The sequence below is a fragment of the Neolamprologus brichardi genome, chromosome 9, assembly GCF_056152115.1.
Source record: "Neolamprologus brichardi isolate AB-2024 chromosome 9, ASM5615211v1, whole genome shotgun sequence".
NCBI lineage: Eukaryota > Metazoa > Chordata > Actinopteri > Cichliformes > Cichlidae > Neolamprologus > Neolamprologus brichardi.
The window spans coordinates 2,952,501-2,972,500 of record NC_142112.1 but is presented as its reverse complement, the minus strand read 5'-3'; the positions used below and the strand labels follow the sequence as shown (position 1 = coordinate 2,972,500).

The following is a 20,000-nucleotide window of genomic DNA, read 5'->3' as shown; positions in this document are numbered from 1 at the left end:
GGCTGTAAATGAAAATGCTGGAGAACAGAAGGAAAGCTTGTCAGCACCTAAAGCCACAGGGCACCACACAAGCTGTAGAGTTCAGCTTATTTTTTCACACCCCAGTTAAATGCTTTGACTGAATTCTCACTGCACACACTCAAACTTAGTGTTTGTGTACACTGTGGACATTATAACCTGACACTGATCAGTGCTGCTCTGACGATCACAATCACATCCATGTAATCATTTAACTGGGATGATCTGGATTTACTGCACAATGCTGAATGTGTCCTTACAGTACAGGGAATAACTCTCTCTGTGTTCCTGTAGAGAAACTCTGGGTTTGTGTGCTGACGAGCATCACTCACAGTACGTTACGAAAGCTCACTCATACCTTTCCAGATGTGACAAATTCAAAAAGATGCTGAAACCTTTAGAACATCATAAACTACACATTGTTGTACTCTTTTAGGATGGACAGCTTTCACATTTATTTACTCTTAAAGAATAAAAGATGTTTTTAAGAAATTTGCATTCAAGAGGAGAATGTTTAAATAAGTCATGTAAATGAGAATTACAAAGTTGGTGGCTGCAGTATAAACAAATTGGTGTATCTCAAAAATAAAACTATGAAGACACTCAAAATTAATTTCGTCTGGTTGGAAACAGTTTCATGCAACTTTTTTACATTTACAATTTTGAGGAATGAACCTCTGAAATGTCTTTAACTAGAAATGTGTGTAAAAATACCACTTTTGCAATTTATTACTGTTGACTTAATGCATACATATGATTAAAATTTGGGATATAATGGTTGTATTGATGTATAGCAACTTGAAATACTCCCAGAAATGGCACTACAACATGTAAAAATATAAAGATAAGCTCAGGCAGACTTGGTTCTGTGGTAGGTCTAAAGGATTAAACTGCTTCCTCACATCTGCTTCATGAATATGAAGGGTTGTAGCGGGAGAAGGTGGTGTGAAATCCTCATAGCTGTGGAGTGAGGAGGGGCTTCTTTGGCTCTGTGCTGGTGGGAGTGGGGAGGTGGGGGGATGATGGACCAAAGTGTCTCTATTGTTGGGGAAGGTGGAGGTGTCAAGGCTGCTTGATGTCTCATCAAACTGGCAGTAAAAGTCGTTGAGGGTGTTGGCCAGCAGCAGGTCGTCAGTGGAGTGGGGCTGTGTGCTTATTAGGGGTGGGTTTTTATAATCGATTTATCGATTAAAATCGATTCTGGCTTGGATTACGTAAAATCGATTCATTAAAATCCTGAATCGATTTTTTAATACAAATTAATTTTGCCCGAAATGCCAGAATCTCAGGTGAAATCTCACAAAATTTCAACAACCACCAAACAGCTAAGACAGTAAACGAGAGCAGGAACACGGATTCTGCACAAAGACTTAAACACACAGCGCAACTCGCGGATCAGAATCAGTTAGATGTCGCCTTTCTCACAGTCGAGGCTGAAAGCCGACAGCTCGCTGATTCTGATCTGTCGGCGGGTCCGCGCTTTGTGTTTACGCCCTTTATGCGCTGATTGTAAAGCTGTTAGTTTGATGTCTCTCCAAACAATATTGACCGAACCAGCAGCAAAAGAAGATCCAAACTATGCTTCACATAAACATCGTCATGTATTCACTCTTACTTTTACTGTTTTGCTTCTACCATGATTCACAGCTCTCTCTCTCTCTCTCTTTCTCTCTCCCTCTCTCTCTCTGTATGGTTTTCTGCATTATTCGCTTGCTTGTTACGCACAAGTCTACCTTTGTTTACAGCGCTATCGGCCGACTTTTTTTTTCTTTCCGTTTTATATACTTCCGAAAAGAAAACCTAATTTCTGCCGTTCAATACTGAACAAATTTAAACTTTTTAAAATTATGCAAAATGCAAAATGCTTACCCATGTCTCTAATAAAACTGCTGTAACTTCAGAGGTAATGTTCATGTGTTGATTAAAGGTTTTCTTTCGTTTTTGATGTACTGCAGAATATTTTTATAAAATCCCAGGCCAGCAAAATCACCTTCATGTTTTTCTGTGTTTTATCCTCAGTTACTTTGACACAAAGGCATCTGCTGTGACGCTCACACCTTTGATAAAGTCTTGCATGTGTCAGCTTCCTTTTTATAGATACAAAAATATGTAAATGTACTGATCTGAATTATAATATTTCTGACTGTCAAAATTTCCCATATTCAAATCGAAGTGAATCGAATCGAATTAAATCGAATCGTGGATCGAATCGATTCTGGACCTTGTGAATCGGAATTGAATCGATTCTAGAAATCAGTGACGATACCCAGCCCTAGTGCTTATATCCTTACTCTCATTTCCCTTAGCGTATCTGTAACATGCAACTTCTGTCGGTGCTGTGCTACTGGAAACTGAATTTCCCGGAGGAACCGACCCGAGGGATTAATAAAGGTCCATCCATCCATCGGACATTTGCACACATGCTTAAGAATTGCATTGACCCCATTTCCTCTAAAGTAAAATTCTAGCTGCACATGCCCATGAAAACTTCTCCCACTGAAATGAGAGCCAGCACTGTTTTGCAGTATGTTTTAAGTTACATTGTTTTGAGTTTGTCATACATATTTACTGCACAGTTTAAAGCTTTTCTGAATATTGAGTCTTTTTGTGGTGAATTGTTTGTACCAAAATAATTGATTCTGTTCATCTGGACGTGGCGTTTTCAGTGTTGCAAGTGACTTCTTCAATCTCAGCTGACTGCAGGTTTCCCAAACCTAGTAAACAGTACATTTGCACAACGACAAAAACAGCCCACTGAATGAACAATGAGCTGTAAGATAAGTTTCTTCATCATTAATATGCAAATCATGACCATTGATCAACAGCCACTGATCAAATTCCATGAGTACCCCTCACAGAGAGTTGGGGAATGGCTGCAATCCCAGCATTGTAAGATGGTGAAAGATGTACCCTGAGGGTTAGGGGCTCCAGATTGGATCATGGAGGTAGTGGACCCCCCCTTGTGTTAGTCTTTCACGTCGAATTCCAATAAAATTGATTCATGTTTGCAGCTGTAATGTGACAAAATGTGGAAATGTTCAATGGGGCTGAATATTTATGCCACTATTAAAAGCCTCTAGAAGTGAAGTCAGAGTAGAAATCTTAGAGTTCTATTGTGAAGGTGGAGAAGAATGAACATCCACCATGTGCCATTTCTCAGTATGACAGTGGATCCAAACTCACTGCCAAACTGCACCTGAGCCTGAACCTAAACGTTATTAAAGCAGAAAACTTGACAGAAAACAGAACAAAAGGCAGCCAACATCCAAACAAGAGCTTTAAATCTGCTTCAAGAAGCCTGGTGAAATATTCCTGAAGACTACTTTAAAATATTAGAAATAAGCTTGCCTAAGAGTTCAGCTGTGTTGAAGAATAAATATGGTCAAACCAAATATTGACTTTCAAGCATGTTACAGTTGTGTAAATGCCGATTTTGCCCTATATGCTGTATTTCCATGAATGTTTACAAATTCCTCAATTTTTCTAGTGAATTATAAAAACATGAGTGGTGGCTCAAAACTTTTACACAGCACTGTATACGTAACAGCTGCAGCATTTCTTCCTGCAAAGTTTACATGTTGTAACTTCGTACTGTTACTAGAGGAGAGCTTAAAAATTGTGTTGGACAGCCATTATTTCTGTCTTAATGGACAACTCCCACTAGGGTTTAAATAGTGGGAGATTTACCTGAGGCAGTGACCAGAGGGCAGCAGTCAAACAGGTAGTGGACGGGGTGCGAGAGGTCACCTGAGATAGTCCTGCTTTTACGGAGACAGGAGGATCTGGCCATGGCCTCCAGGGGTCGCAGAGGGCAGCCAGAGATTTTAGGGCAGTGTTAATTACCCTCTGAGCAGCCTGTTCTCAGTCGTGGCCCCTGCACATCTAGCTCCAAACACCCAGGCAGGAGGAGAGCACGCTCTCCACTGAGGAGCGGTAGAAGGCCAGCAGCAGCTTCTGGTCCAGGTTGTGCTTCCCCATTACACAGAAGAAGTGCAGCTGCTGCTGGGCCTTCTTAACCATGAGGTTGGTGTTGGGGCTCCAGTTGAGATTAGTGGAGATGTGGGTTCCCAAAAACCTGAAGGTGGAGACAGATTCCACCCGTTTACAATGAAAGGGGAGGGGAGTGAACCTGTCTGTCCTGAAGTCCATTAAGAGTCCTTTGGACGTTCAGCTTCGGGTTATTTTCTTTTTTTAAATGTTTATTTATAAGATTTTAAGTTCAAAGTTACATAACAGCACACCAGACAAAGGACATAAATATTATTGTTTTTGAATCTTAAGCACAGAAAAAGAAAAAAAAGGAAAAAAAAGAAAAAACAGAAACCAAACACAACAAAAAAAAACCCAAACAAGAAAACAGGAAAGAAAAGGAAGAAAAAAACCAAAACCAAAAACAAAAAAACAAAAATAAATAAATAAATAAATAAATAAATAAATAAAAATACACCAGTTAGCCAGTACAAATCAAAAGTTCAAAAGAAACACCATTGTCCAAAGAAGATGATCTTCTGTGTGAGGTTAGACAGGGCAAAGGAGAGTTCACCAAGACCAGAAGATGTGGGAAACATGTCCAGGAAGGAACCTGGGTCCGGCAGAGGTGCAGTTTCACACAAACACAAAGTGCAGTCAAATGGGTTAAAGTTTATGTTAAATTCCCATTGATATGATTGAGAAAAGGGCCCCAGATTTCGACAAACTTAAAATGGGTGTCAGCCAAACGATAACGAACCTCTTCAATATACAAACAAGCAATCATCTCACGTAGCCAAACCCTGAACAGTGGAGGAGATGGTGATTTCCAGGCTCTAAGAATAAGTCTTTTAGCTACAATCATGCCAAACATTAAGGCTTTCTGAAGAGGACGTCTGAGTGCCAATGAGGTTAGGGAGCAGCCTAGCACTGCAAGTACACCATCCGGCTCTAATTTTAAGTCATAAATCCGGTTATATATATTAAATATCTCTGCCCAGAAACTCCTGAGTGTGGGGCAAGACCAGAAAAGGTGACCAAGGGTTCCATCCATTGCTTTGCATCTGTCACACAAAGACGAAATAGACGGAAAAATGCTGCATAGCTTTGTTTTAGAAAAATGCAAACGATGAAGGACCTTGAACTGTATAAGTTGTAGTCTGGCATTAACAGAGCATTCTTTAATCTTCTTCAACCCATTGGCCCACAAAGCATCCGATATGTCTACTTCCAAGTCCTTAACCCAAGCATCCTTGATGTAATTAGTAGGTGGTATAAGTGTAAAAAGTGTAGTAAATTGGCTGATTAGGTGTTTGGAAGTGGGATTTTTAATCAAATAATCATAAAACTCACTATGAGCAGGGGGCTTATCCAGATGGGTAAAAGAGTGTTTAACAAAATTCCTAATTTGTAAGTATCTAAATAAATGAGCGGAGGGGAGCATAAATTTTGATTGCAACTGAGCAAATGAAGCAAAACAATTGTTGATGTAGAGATCCTTAATAGTGTGAAGACCTAATGCTGACCAATGCTTAAACACAGGGTCCATCAAGCCAGGTGAAAAAGAAAGGTTTTCAGTTATGGGAGCAAAAATGGATAGGTCTGGAAGGCACAAAGCACCCCTAACTTGCTTTAAGATCCTAAGAGAATGACCTAGGACAAAATCATTACTTAAAAGTTTGGTATGTATGTTGGGCTTAGAAAACAGAATACCATCAAGTGATATACCAAAAATTGATTTAGCATTGTGTGCCTCTATCAAAGGCCAAGAAGGACCGCCTCCCTTCTGAACAGCAGAAACAGCTGAAACACTGTTCCAGAAAACCCACGTTCTGGCATTGCAAGCCCAATAGTAGTGCCTGAAAACTGGAAGGCCTAATCCGCCCTCAGAGGAGGGTTTCTGCAAGTGTGCCTTTGAAATTCTATGGGGTTTATTTGCCCAGATGAAAGACAAAATGATAGAGTCGATAGTTTTAAAAAAAGATGAGGTGAGAAAAATGGGTATGTTTTGGAAAAGATGAATAAATTTAGGAAGTACTACTATTTTAATAATATTGACACGTCCAATTAAAGAAAGTGGGAGAAGAGTCCATTTATCTATCTTAGCTTTAATACTATCAATAAGTACCTGAAAGTTCAATTTAAATAGCAGCTTAGGGTTTCTGGGAATGTTAATACCTAGGTATTTAAAGTGACTGCTGGTGGTTTTAAAAGGTAAGCCCATCTACCAGTGGCATAAAAATGGACTTGTCCCAATTAATTGTGAAACCAGAGAGTTGTCCAAATTTGTTAATGAGATGAAGCAGGGGAGGCAAAGAGAGCCTAGCATCAGACAGTGTTAGAGCCACATCATCTGCATATAGAGTTATAGTGGATTTGACAGGACCACAAGATATACCTACAATATCAGAGCTGCTTCTAACTGCAATGGCCAGAGGCTCCATAGCTAGAGCAAAGAGCAGTGGAGATAAACAGCAACCCTGCCTAGTCCCCCGGTGGAGTAGAAATGGATGTGATCTATCAAAATTTGTCAGTACCGATGATCTTGGCCGTGCATACAGCATACGTACCAAAGTTGTAAAATTACTACCAAAGCCAAATTTCTCAAGTGTAGCAAACAGGTATTTCCACTCAATTTGATCGAAAGCTTGTTGTGCATCTAATGAAATAACAGCTGAATTTGGAGGATTTATTCCATACAGTACATTCAATAGACGACGGGTATTAGAGAAAGCAAATCTGTCTGGGATAAACCCAGTTTGATCGTGTTGAATTAAAGTGCCCAAAACTTTATTAAGGCGTGAAGACAAGACTTTTGCAATGATTTTTTGATCACAGTTTAATAAACTAAGTGGGCGATATGAAGTCACATTGGTGGGGTCTCTGTCCTTCTTAGGGAGAAGACAAACGTGGGCATCATATATGCTATCAGGGAAAGAGCCCCGTGCAATAGAGCAGTTCACCATTCTGAGTAAAAGTGGAGCGATTATATCAATATTGGCTTTATAAAATTCTATGTTGAACCCATCCGGTCCGCAGGCTTTACCGCTAAGGAAAGAAAGGATAGCAGCTTTGACTTCTGTGATGCTGAAGTCAGCTTCAAGTGCTTGGGTGGCAGATTCTGTAAGGGTTGGAATACTCAGAGAGTTAAGAAAGCTAAAAAGCTCAGAGTCAGTGGCGTTCGATTTAGAAGAGTACAGTGTGCTGAAAAACTCAACAAATCTGTCATTAATCAGCTTAGGATCAGTAATTAATTCACCGGTAGAGGAGGCAATTTTGTGTATGGTGCGATGGGCTTGCACATCTTTTAATTGTCTGGCAAGTAATTTATGGGGTTTATCTCCCAACTCAAAGTGTCTTTGTTTCAATTTAATAATATCGCTACCGACTTGGGTTCCCAAAATATGATTGTATTCGAGTTTCAGTTTTAGAATAGCATTAGATATGTCCTCAGTATCAGATTGGCGAAGTGCCTCCTCTAATGTTGATAATTCAGACTCAATTTGGGACAGACGATTTAATCTAGTTCTTTTCGAAAATGTTTGAAAGGAGATGATCTTGCCACGCAATACTGCCTTAAAAGATTCCCAAAGAGTGGAATCAGAGACCTCACCGTTGTCGTTATGTTTTAAGAAATCTGAAATCTCTGTGGAAACATAAGTGGAGAAAGTTTTGTCTGACAGAAGGGTAGAATTGAATTTCCAATTGAAAATTCGAGGTTGTAAATTAAAATCTATTTTCATGGTAAGTGGGGCATGATCAGAAATCAAGATTTGATGATAAGCAGAGCTGATAATACTGGGTAATAGTCTAGAATCTGTAACAAAGTAATCTATTCTGGTAAAGCTACGATGTACAGGTGAAAAAAAGGAATATTGCCTGTCATTTGGATGCTGAAGCCTCCAAACGTCTACCATGTTGTGTGATTTTACCAGATTGTTCAAAACTGCCGTAGATCTAGTAGTGGGGGCTGTTTTTGTAGACGATCTATCCAAAACAGGATCAAAATAGCAGTTAAAATCACCACCAATTATTATATTAGACATATTATATTCAGAAATTAGGTTAAATATTTTGGAAAAGAAGTCAGGACAGTCAAAATTAGGGGCATAGATATTTAGCAAGACCAGTGGAAAAGAGTTAATGGACCCAGAGACCAAAACAAATCTCCCACCCGGATCAGTAACGACGGATCCAAATATAAATGGAGTGGTTTTCCGTATGAGTATAGCAACACCTCTGGCCTTAGATGTGAAAGTGGACTGGTAAACCTGCGACACCCAATTTGCTCTTAAACGTCTCTGTTCATTGGAGTGAATATGAGTTTCCTGAAGAAAAATGATATCAGAAGATAAATGCTTCAAATGTGACATAACCTTCCCACGTTTCAAAGCTCTGCCTAGGCCCTTGCAATTCCAAGATGTAAACGTCAAAGGACATGTTCCTAAACCAGTAGCATTGTTACCCCGCATCTAAATGAGAGGTGGTATGACATATGGACTGGTGAAAAATAATACAAAGGACTGGCATAAAAAAGGTTAAAACAAAATTAACAACAAGAACACTGAACCCCACCCCCCAAAAAGAAAAAGGCCGCAAAAAAGAACAAGAACCACTGCGGCCCATCCCAGCGTGCATTAAGGGGACTGCCGGGAAGAGGAGCACAAAAACACAAAAAGAAAAGGAGAAAAAAATATCCTCCGTATACGGCAGCTCCGCACCAGACTCCATTAATCAAAACAATAGTTACACCCATAAATCGACTGATTGGGTAAAAAAAGAAAAAAAAGACGCAAACATAGAAAATGACTTGTGTATAACCAAAGTTATAATATAAACGTTCTCAGTACTTCACGACAGAGAAAAGTTTTAAGACATCGTAGCAAAAAAACAAAGCACAAACAATGATAGAAAGCTATCACCACAGAAGCATTCAAAAAATGATTGAATGAATCGCGACTCTCACTATAGGAAGAGAAGAGTGAGAATGTTCAAAAATACAGCCGCATCAACAACATGAACAAATATATTACCAGGTCACGATTACAGTGAGTCCGCAAAACGTTCAGCTTCAGCAGGAGACTTGAACGTGTTAGTGATGTTGTTGTGAACTACCCGAAGCTGGGCCGGGTAGCGCAGACTGCACGTCGCTCCGGAGGCGCTAAGCTTTTTCCTGACCGCATTGAAGGCCATCCGCTGCGCAAGGACCTCCGCAGCGTAGTCGGGGAAGATGGACAGATTCTCTCCATCACAGCTCAACGGAGCATGTTGGCGTGCCAGACGCAGGACATGCCACAACTTGGCTATAATAGCCCTCGGTCGCTGGCCAGCCGTTGGTTTTGGTCTAAGGGTGCGGTGTGCCCTCTCCACTTTTATCGGCTTAATAAAGTTGTCTTTCCCCAACACATCCAGCAGCAGGGATGAAACAAAGTCCGCAGGCTTACCGCCCTCAGCACCTTCCTTCACTCCAACAATCCTAATGTTGGCCCGACGCGAGCGCGCCTCCATCTGGCCTAGCTTGCCACACAGGTTATCGGTGGCCGCCATTAGTTCCTTGCATGTAGCTTCAAGCATACAAACACGGCCATCCATTGTAGTAAGCGACTCATCAATAACATCTAGACGCTGTTCGGATGACCGGATATCTGCCTGGAGCTTAGACAGAGTAGACTCAATTGTGTCAAGGCGGGTCTCCATAGAAGTTTTTAGGCTAGCGATAGCTGCTAGTATGGCGTCGGTGCTCGCAGAATTTTCAGCTACTGCTTTCTGGCAGTGTGTTGCGTCTTTTTTAGGCGGCATGTCGTCCAGTATTTATCGTAGTCGATGCAAAGCAGTAGTGCTGTTGACCAGTTAAGTAAAGAGTCAGGGTGTCGCGTCAAATTGTTGGAAAAAAAGAAGAAAAGTGCGGAGCTGAGAAGAGTGCGTCCTACTCCATCAGTGTACACGAGCGCCCCCCAGCTTCGGGTTATTTTCTGACCAACAGTGGAACTAGATCTCTAGAACTAGAACTAGAACTTTTTGACTGTAGGTCTCAGACATTATTAACATTGTGTCTAACCCTGAGTGTGAGCTTATTATTACAGCCTGTACTCTCTTAATTATTGTAGATCTTTAGCTATGTTGTGTTTCGATATGCTGTATTTTTACAACCTAAATGACAGAATTTAGACTTCTGTTTAGAATTTAATATTTTGTAAGTAAAACAGGGCGGACTGATTGGAAAGTAAACTGAAATGTTTAAACTACTTAGAATGAGGTTTTCAGAAGAGGAAGGGAAAAAGGAAGTAACATTGATACTTGATCTTCGTAAATATTCAGACCCACTAAAGACACAAGGACTTCAGTTACTGATTATATTTACATGATTAACAGGCACAGTGATGCATGTCTCCTCTGCTCTAAGCCCCAATAACCAAACTACAGTTTCCTCTAATAATCAAAGTTAACTATGGAGCCCATTCACTGACGTGCCGTCCAGACTCGTGTAACTGGCTTTGGCTATGAATAAAAGCCGAGATTTGCTTTTGCTGCTGTCCCATTGTAGTCGCTCAGGAAGAGGACGTCTCCCACCCAGCCCGACCGTTAACTTCTCCACTTTAAAAGCATTTCCAGTCCCACTGATAAATACGACGCATTACCCAAATCCTGACTGCGACATCATGTCTACGTTTAGGTTTTTGTTCAGCCTGCTGAGATTTTCAGGGCTTTCCCTCCGTCGCAGGAAATCCCGTGTAGTCGGACTGAGTTTGTTTCCTGATTTTTAATTTTTTTAATTATAAAGTTTATGCATCTTTTGAAGAACACAGACGTCAAAAACATTTGTTGGACAGACCTGAGTGTGAGCTTATTATCACAGCCTGTACTCTGTTAAGATGGTTATTGTAGATCTTTATTTTTGTTACTTCTGAGCAAAAGTTCGTTGGTTCAGTTCCAGCCAGGGATAATAAATAAATAGATAAATGAACAAACCCCGCCTTGTCACGAGGGAGCAGTAAGTGCCTTCACGAAACGTCCAAAGAAGTCCAAGGAAGTCCAGTCGCAGAGCTGTGGTGTTTCGACAGAAGAACGGAGACGGCTTGGTTTATAATGGAACGTGTATTCAGCAGTAGTTAGCCATCTAAAACATATCACCATACACTTCTCTTCTTCTATCCTTCTATCACTATTAGTCACAGAGCCCCCTACTGGTAACTGAGTATATGTTCATATTCAGTCCCCCTTGTAAAGCAACCCTTCACCATCTTAGCAGTGTATGTAAACATAACATTTCTCCTCATTCTCACAGAATTCTACTACCTCAGTATTACTTACTTAGCATGGTAACATTACTATTTGCACATAACATTATCAGTAGTAAACTTTGCAACCAGACAGCATTTTCAATACTGCTTGCTGAACCTATTTCACTTATAACACTACTGGGTGTTTGAACTATACCTGTGATCTTAACATACCCATCTTGTTATGGTGCCTAAATCGTCCTTTATAATGAATACTTGTACAGTTAAGGTTACTGTAGTAACTTAACAACCTTAAGTCACAAAACTTCACAAATAAATCACAGTAAATCAATCATCTATTATACTTGGACCTCAGAACTAGCAGTATGGAACTTAACATTAGCATCCAACAGCTCAAGTGTGTTATTTTCCCACTTTTTTTTTTTTTTTTTTAAACTCATTTCATTACATAATCCTTGGTCCAAGCTGGTAACTGTCTCGGTCTGTTAGGAACAGAAGGTCTTTTAGGAGTTTATCTTGTGTTGTTTTCAACCTCTTCACCAGCCTGCAACGGCTCAGCATTCTCTGCTCGGCAAAGTGAGAGACGGGCTGCATTCCATCGCTGTCCATCACTCAAGATGAAGGTGCTCAGTCCAGTCTGTTGCTGCACTGACAATGGATCAGTGAACTGTCTCTCTCCCTTCCCCACTCGGAAAGGCTTACGTATCCGCACCCTGTCACCGACCACAAGCTGGGGAGGTTTTGCCCCCCTCTTAGCATCAGTGTAGCATTTACTCCTACGTTGCTGGTGAAAGACTCTGGCCCTGCATTGGTCATACTGTCCTGTGTCTTTGGGAAATGGCAGGACATTTAGCTTTGTTCTCATTGGTCTCCCTCTGAGAAGCTGAAACGGAGCTGCTCCAGTTGTTGCATGAGCTGTAGCACGGTAATTCTGTAGCATCTCTGTTACGGCGAGCTTCCACGGCTTCTGGGACACCTGTGCAGCCTGAACACAGTCCTTCAGTACTCTGTTGAATCTTTCAACACACCCGTTCGCTTGAGGGTGATACACACTTGTTCTAATGTGCTTGATGCCCCTTTCCTTCAGGAAATCAGCAAAGGCAGATGAAGTGAATTGTGGTCCATTATCTGCCGTAAGCTCACAAGGGTTTCCTTCCCGTGCAAAAACTGAAGACAAGAACCTAATAACAGTGTCTGTAGTAGCTGATGAAGTAAAGGCTACTTCTGGCCATTTGCTGAAGTAATCGACCAGTGTGATAGCAAACCTGCAGTCCTGCGACCCACGGTCAAAAGGTCCAACAATGTCAATGGCCACATGCTGAAAGGGACCATCTGGAAACTGAACCGGCTGTAGGAGAGCAGGAGCAGTTTTGGCCGTTTTGTCACACGATTGACAGACTGAGCATGATGACAGAATCGCATGGACTTGAGTATCCATGCATGGCCACCAGTAAAGCTCTCTGAGCCGCTGCTTTGTGCGAACTATGCCCTGGTGACCTTCGTGTGCGAGGCATATCACCTTTTCTCGCAGGGACCTTGGGACCACCAGACGTGTCCCCCGGAAAACCAACGGTGATTCCACAGCAAGTTCATGTCGCACCAGGAAATACGGCTGCATCTCAGGTGGGAGAGACCTTTTCACCTTAGGCCAGCCTGAGTGGATAACCTGTCGCAGCAGAGAAAGGTCAGGGCAGTCCTCACATTCAGCTTTAAAATCCGCTAACGGTGTTGCTGTCAAGAGAGGAGAAACTTCAGCTATCTCCAAGAGAAGGTCTTTTTCAGCATCAATGTCAGTGCTGGAGTACGTCAGGGGAACCCGTGAGAGGCAGTCTGCGATGACATTCTAAACACCAGGACGGTACTGCACATCGTACTGAAAACACATCAACCTTGCAGACCATCGTGCGATTCTCATGCCCGCTCTGTTCATACCTTTGGTGCTGAGAAGGGTAGTAAGAGCTTGGTGGTCAGTACGAAGCGTGAACCTGCGGCCCCATACATATGTACGCCATCTTTCCACCGCCCAGACACAGGCTAACGCCTCCTTTTCTGTGGTGGAGTACTTTCTTTCAGCAGGAGACAGTGTTCGGGAGGCGAACGCCACAACCCGCTCCACTTGATCTGGATGTAACTGTGTCAACACAGCGCCTAGCCCGTAGTCTGATGCGTCTGTGGTGATAAAAGCAGGTAAGTCAGGGTTATAGACGGCAAGTGCAGGACTTTCCAGAAGGAGTTTTTTCAGGTTACTGAAGCTCTCGTGTGCTGCCTCGTTCCACTGGAGTTCAACTTTCATGTCTGTTCTCAGCAACTGTCGCAGTGGCTCCACCAGTGTAGCATAATCTGGAATAAATTTACTGAACCAGGATGACAAACCCAGGAACGAGCGCAATGCAGCCATATCCTTTGGAGCAGGAGCCTCAGCAATAGCAGTAAGGTGATGTTGGCTTGGACGCAGGCCTTCCTTTGAGATTACATGGCCCAGGAATGTAATGTGTGACTGGCAGAAGGAACTTTTCCAAGCATTAATCTGCAGGCCGACGTCTCTGAGACGTTGGAGGACAGCTTGCAGGCATGTATCATGCACCTCCTTTGATGTTCCGTAGACGATGATGTCGTCCAAGTAGTTGCGAACACCAGGCAGATCTTTCAGGACCATTTGCATCATTTTCTGGAAAGCCGAAGGTGCTGATGCTAGGCCAAATGGAACACGTGTGAACTGGAACAGTCCCTCATGAGTGATAAAAGCAGTCAGCTTGCGGCTCTCCAGATGCAAAGGTAATTGGTGGTATGCTGAGCTCAGATCAATCTGGCTGTAGTGAGTGGCACCCGCCAACTCAGAAAACAGATCCTCCATATGAGGAAGAGGATGGCAGTCAGCAATGATGCTCTTATTGGGTTCACGAAGGTCAACACACAGTCTCAACTCCCTTTTGCGCTTCCGGGCCACGACCAGAGGACTCACCCACTCAGCTGCATCGATCCTTTCAATTATGCCAGCTTTGAGTAAGCGAGAGAGTTCCGCTGATACCTCTGTACGTACACTTAATGGCAGGCGTCTCAGCTTTTGACGTACAGGCTGCACATTGTTGTTTACCTGTACTTTATGGATGAACCCTTTAACACATCCAAGTTGAGCTGGTGGAATAGGATCAACATTGTATACAGCAGACTTCCGGTTAGTAGAATCCGGCTCATCTGCAGTTTCTTCCTGAATGCGGTCCACTTTGCCTCCGACGATGCAGACGTTCAGTGCTCTAATGAGGTCGAGGCCTAATAGCGAGGAACCAGCTTTGACAATGTAGAAGGAAGCAGGAACTTTTTCATTCTGTGCATGCAGTGTAACTGATGCAGGCAGACAACCCATCACAGGTAACTCATCTTGGTGGCTGTAGCTCAGGAGGTAGAGCAGGTCACCTACTGATCGGAAGGTTTGTGTTTCGATCCTTGGCTCCTCCAGTCTGCATGTCAAGTATCCTTGGGCAAGATACTAACCCCAAGTTGCTCTCCGATGCATCCATCGGAGTATGAATGTGTGTGAATGTAGTTAAAATAGCACTAAGTATAGATAAAGTGCTTGTGAGAATGGGTGTGATTGGGTGAATATGGCATGTTGTATAGAGCGCTTTGAGTGCTCCGAGAGAGTAGAGAAGCGCTATATAAGAATCAGTCCATTTACCATTTACCATAAGTAACTAGTTTGACTTTAGGTCGCACCAGTGAACAGTCTGCAAAATACTGTCTGTAGATAGTTTCTGGCAGAATAGACACAGAAGCTCCAGTGTCTACTATCAGCTCTACCATCTTAGAACCACCTTGTACAGTTTCAATGTCGACAGTGCAGGTAAGCTTATCTTGAATAGCTGCCATCATTTTAGCATCTTGCACGCACAGTACTGCCAATTCTGGAACCACTACTTCTCTCACTTCACTGACTGACGACTTACATACCTTGGCAAAATGTCCCTTTTTCCCGCAGTTGTTGCATTTTGAAGAAGCAGCCGGGCAGTTTTTATCATTAGCTAAATGCTTGTGAGAACCACACCTGAAGCACTTCCGCTGCTGCTGCTTTGAACCTCCCCGTTTGCGTTGGTCTGGAGTGCAGCCTTTAGCAGGGCGAGGTCCTCTCTTCTGGTGAGAGTGGAAATTTGGCGCGTCGACTGTCTGAACAGGCGCGGTCGGAAATGAGCCGGGTGTGGAGAGTAGAGTAGCGTTTTTGACTGCTGCTTCCACCTGGCCTGCAATAGTTAGAGCCTTATCCAGTGTGAGATCGTCCTCCAGTAACAGTTTGTCTTTCACAGCGCTGAGATGAGTGTTGGAGATTAACTGAACTCTTATCATTTCACTTTCCATTTGTCCAAAATTACAAGATGAAGCTAACGCTCTCAGAGCCACCACATACTGAGAAACAGTCTCATCCGCTCGTTGAATACGCTGTCTGAATGTATGACGGCACGCCACGACATTCACTTTCGGCACAAAGTGCTTCTCCAGTGCGCTCATGGCGTCAGCATATGTATCACCTTGCTCCGGTAATGTGTAGAATAACCGCTGTCCCTCTGGGCCCAAGCAGTGTAGCAAAACAGCGCGTTTCCTAGCATCCGGCCATGCGTCTCCCGTGGCATTGATTACTAGCATGTAATTGTCGAATATTTTCCGCCATGTAGTAAATGGAATCGGCGGCTCACCCACATGTGGAAGAAAAGATGGTGGACTCGGAACTGATGTACTCATCCTCGTCGCCAATTTGTGGTGTTTCGACAGAAGAACGGAGGCGGCTTGGTTTATAATGGAACGTGTATTCAGCAGTAGTTAGCCATCCAAAACATATCACCATACACTTCTCTTCTTCTATCCTTCTATCACTATTAGTCACAGAGCCCCCTACTGGTAACTGAGTATATGTTCATATTCAGTCCCCCTTGTAAAGCAACCCTTCACCATCTTAGCAGTGTATGTAAACATAACAAGAGCCAAAGCGTAAAAACTGAATACAGTGAAAAGTTTCGACCAAGTTCCCTAAAATGTTTTTTACAGATCAACTGACAGCAAACATCTCCCTCACCTCCATCTACAATCGTCAGAAAGATCCAGATCAACAAATACGAGCTCCGTTTACCCACCATTACTGTTACATTCTCCGCTGTGTCCCGCCTCCACCTCACCGCAGGGACCTACTGTCCACAGTTTGAATAAACGCTTTTACATGAGGTGGATAAAGTCAAACACAAAGCTGCCTGTAGTCAAAGTTTTTTTCATTAACGTTTTCATTAAAATCATAAAAGTTATGGTGCAGTGAGTTTTTTATGTTTCTTTTTTAAATTCAGAACCATAATTCCTGCTGCAAAGGTTAAAAAAGGGGCGTGTTTACACGTGAAAGTGAAGTTACAGGCATGAAATACACTTCAGACTGTGTTACAGGTCAAAATGAATAATATGCGATATTCAACTCAAAAACAAACTTATTAAATCTGCGGGGGTTTTGTAACTTGTCGTGTATATTGTTATTTTCTGTTGAACACCCATTTGCATATTTTGTCACCAAAAACTCTCCCAAACAAACCTGAAAATGTTGCAGGATCATCGGATTAAACATGTAACTGGTTTTCAAAGCTGTGGGACAAATGTGCAACAGAAACAAAAAAAATTATTTAATGTGATGGGTCCTGCAACACTGACGCACCGACGCACGTATCAAGCTCACGCAGCAAAGCCTGCGTGCGTCGCTTTAAGAAAAAGTCACGTGATCGACACAGCTGCTGTAATGCTCATTGCCAACGCGCCAAACTGTGTTTAAAAGGTACCGCATCCGCATCTGTCAACGGAATGAGTCGCCACCAAAAAAACACAAAATTACTCTCGCAAAGATAAAAAAACAACAACACATCTCTCTCCATAACAAAATGGAAAAAGAAATGTTTCTGCTGTGTGGGATCATTTTGATCTTTTAACTGCAAATAAGGTAACTGTTTGTCTGTCTTTGTTTCAGTGTAACCTATCAGAATAGGAAAAACAGCAATGTGACTTGAAGTGTAAATTATTTATTTCATTTTATGCAGGTTAAATGTCGCATCTGTTCTGCGGAGCTTTATTTCTTACACAAACAAAAGCACCTCCTCAGTGTTTAGGCATTACAGAGCCAAACGTGAAAATGAGGAGACAAACACACCGAGGATGAACACTGGTAGGCCTATATTGACACTGAACAGCTTTATCATCATCTTTTTTAAATTAATATGTGTTTTATTATTTTGAAATCAAGCATCTAGGAAGACTGTTCTGGACCAGGCAGTCCTAGATTTTATTATAAAGGACTGCCAACCCCTTAGTGTTGTGGAGAGTGTCGGAGAGAAAAATTCCAAGATCAGAGGATCGTTTAACGTACTGGGGGAAAAGGAAGACATCTTATCAGAACCTTTCCCACCTGGCTTTACAGCTTTTGTGTACCCCAGCTTCATCTGTGCCTGTGAGTTTTCCAAAGCTGGGGAAATGGTGTAAAAAATGCAATAGACTGAATGCAAAAACATTGGATAAACTTATTTTTCTGAATAGAAATTTATAATAAACTCTGAGTCAAATGGGTAATATTACATTCACAATACTTTCATTTTAATTTTCACTTAATGTCATTCACAATATATTTGTAGAGTATAAAATAAAGATGTCTAAAATATTTGTATGTAAAAGATATAAAATGATTCCATGGAAAGTACAACACCTTACAGTGTACACGTATGACTTGGTCATTGAATCAGTGTCTGTTGTGAGTCTCAAGTAAGTTGCCTGCAATGATATTTAAGGTCCAGCAGGTGTCAGCATGGAGCAAAACAGCAACACTGTGTCGACACAGCATGGATACAGTTTGTGCTGAAACGCTTCACGAGGCCTCATCTAGCCATCGCTACACGAAACCGAACATGACCGTATTCAGTCATAGTCCCCTGACCTGTAAAGCATCATCGATGCAAGCAGCACGTAAATTCAAAAGAGGGCATAATATCATTTTACCTCTTTTCTTCGTCCAGTGCAGAACCACACCAGCTGCTGTCGCTGATAATGCAATGACCAAAATGTGCTTTTGGTATATAGGTTTTGCCTTCTGCACTTAAGATGCGTTTAGATGAGGCCTGCTGGCTTTTAATTCAATAACTATTTTCTGCACAGCTGTCACATGACTACACTCAGACATCACGCAGACTTCATTACAGGGAGAGAAAAGATTAAAGATCTGCTTAAATCTTCTTTGGCTCTCAGAGGAGGCGGACACACTTTTTCTCCTCTCCCTTATCTTCCCTGCTTATGTCCTTGTCTAGTCTCGTGTTTTTTTTGTATCGTCCCTGGAACCTTTTCTCACAGTCTGTTCTCTAAAACCTAAAAGAGGAATTATGGATTTGATCAACTGGTCCCTAAATGCAATTGACACCCCTTTCTCAACGAGAAGTCTGGGCTCGGGTGAGCCTGAGTGCTGAAGATATCTACCTATTCGGAACCATGACATCACGGCTCAAACTCTTTGTCACTAAACCATTTCTTTATTTAACATATAAAATTTTGGTTTAACTGTTGTAGGATTTCATAACAAACAAGCTGAAAAAACCCCTGCAGAAAACATGGATTGATGCATTCAATAAAAACATGATAGCAGGAAACAAGATTGAGCTAACCACTCAACACAAACACTACAGTAGAACAGTTTAGAAAGCTTAAAATGTAACGAGGCACATTTTCATTAATAGCTGCCTCATCAGATCAGGAGACTCCACCTGAACTCTGTGGAGCCTGATCTCAAGGGTTTAAGTCTGACCCTGAAACCAGAAGAGGATCTTTCTGTCTCTTCAGATTCACTGTGATCCAGAGATGCCAATGATTTCAGTCCTGCATGATTAGGCTGGGACTCAAGATGTAACAGGTTATTCGTAACATGGAATCGTTTGTGAGTGGAGTATGAACTGAGATTACTCAAACTCTCTCACAGATGAAGTTCTCTTTCATGTGTCTGCGTTCATGCTTAGTATGATCACATGATTGTGAAAAGGTTTTGTCACAGTGTCTGCACTTGTATGGTTTCTCTCATGTGTGGACTCGTTTATGCTTTTGAAGCTGATGTGCACTGATGAAGGATGACCCACACTGATCGCAGACGTGCTTTTTAATCCCACTGTGAAGGAGTTCATATTGTTTGAAGTCCTTTGAAGTGGTGAAGCCTCTCCCACATTCTTTACAGTAGTTCATTTTGTCTCCAGTGTGTCTACGTTGATGTATTTTCAGAGTCCTGCGATGACTGAAAGTTTTTCCACAAAGGTCACAACAAAAGTCTTTCCCACAGCGATGACAGGGTTGAGAACTGGATCCATCTGTGTCGCTCTGCTTCTAAACAAAGACACAAACACAGTGTAAGTCAGTCCTTCAACATTTTCATCCTGAACATAAATCCTGAAATAAAGAGCATCTCTGCCAAAGTCCAATTACATTTTACTGTTTACATTATCACACTCAGCTCAATATAATGTGCTATAAAGACGAGAAGAGTAAAAACATTAAATTAATACTAGTTTAATGCTACAATAACAGTAATATAATCCTCAAACACTATCACTAAAAACCTGTGATTAGAGTCTGAATAATCATTCAGAGGTGTTTATCCATGCAGTACAATTGCTAACATGCTAACACAATTTGATGAGCAGAGTTGTTTCAAACAGTCGGGCTGACAAGATAAAAATAAAAATACATACCTCACAGTAAATGCACTGGTAGAGTCTTTCTTGTGTGGAT

The 20,000-nt window shown here is 41.9% G+C and overlaps 2 protein-coding genes and 1 pseudogene across 4 annotated transcripts in view; all 3 read right to left on the bottom strand.

Annotated features, from left to right (window-relative positions):
* Positions 1-16,348, bottom strand: part of LOC148101107 (uncharacterized) — a 22,791-nt gene extending 6,443 nt beyond the window's left edge. Inside the window, exon 1 of the mRNA XM_087845813.1 lies at positions 16,291-16,348. The gene's annotated coding sequence lies outside the window, so the exon portion shown is untranslated. The remainder of the gene's footprint in view (positions 1-16,290) is intronic.
* LOC148101104 (uncharacterized) overlaps positions 1-20,000 on the bottom strand; it is a 164,441-nt pseudogene that overhangs the window by 109,280 nt on the left and 35,161 nt on the right. The gene's annotated exons all lie outside the window — the stretch shown is intronic.
* LOC148101106 (uncharacterized) overlaps positions 17,031-20,000 on the bottom strand; it is a 10,634-nt gene continuing 7,664 nt past the window's right edge. Inside the window, exons 2-3 of one of the 2 annotated variants that reach the window (XM_087845815.1) lie at positions 19,961-20,000; positions 17,031-19,595 (exon numbers count right to left, since the gene is read on the bottom strand). The exon at positions 19,961-20,000 is cut by the window's right edge and continues 1,056 nt beyond it. In XM_087845815.1, coding sequence (XP_087701941.1) covers positions 19,962-20,000 — 39 coding nt within the window. In that variant the 3' untranslated portion in view covers positions 17,031-19,595; position 19,961. The remainder of the gene's footprint in view (positions 19,596-19,960) is intronic. The other variant, XM_087845816.1, reaches the window with a different exon arrangement.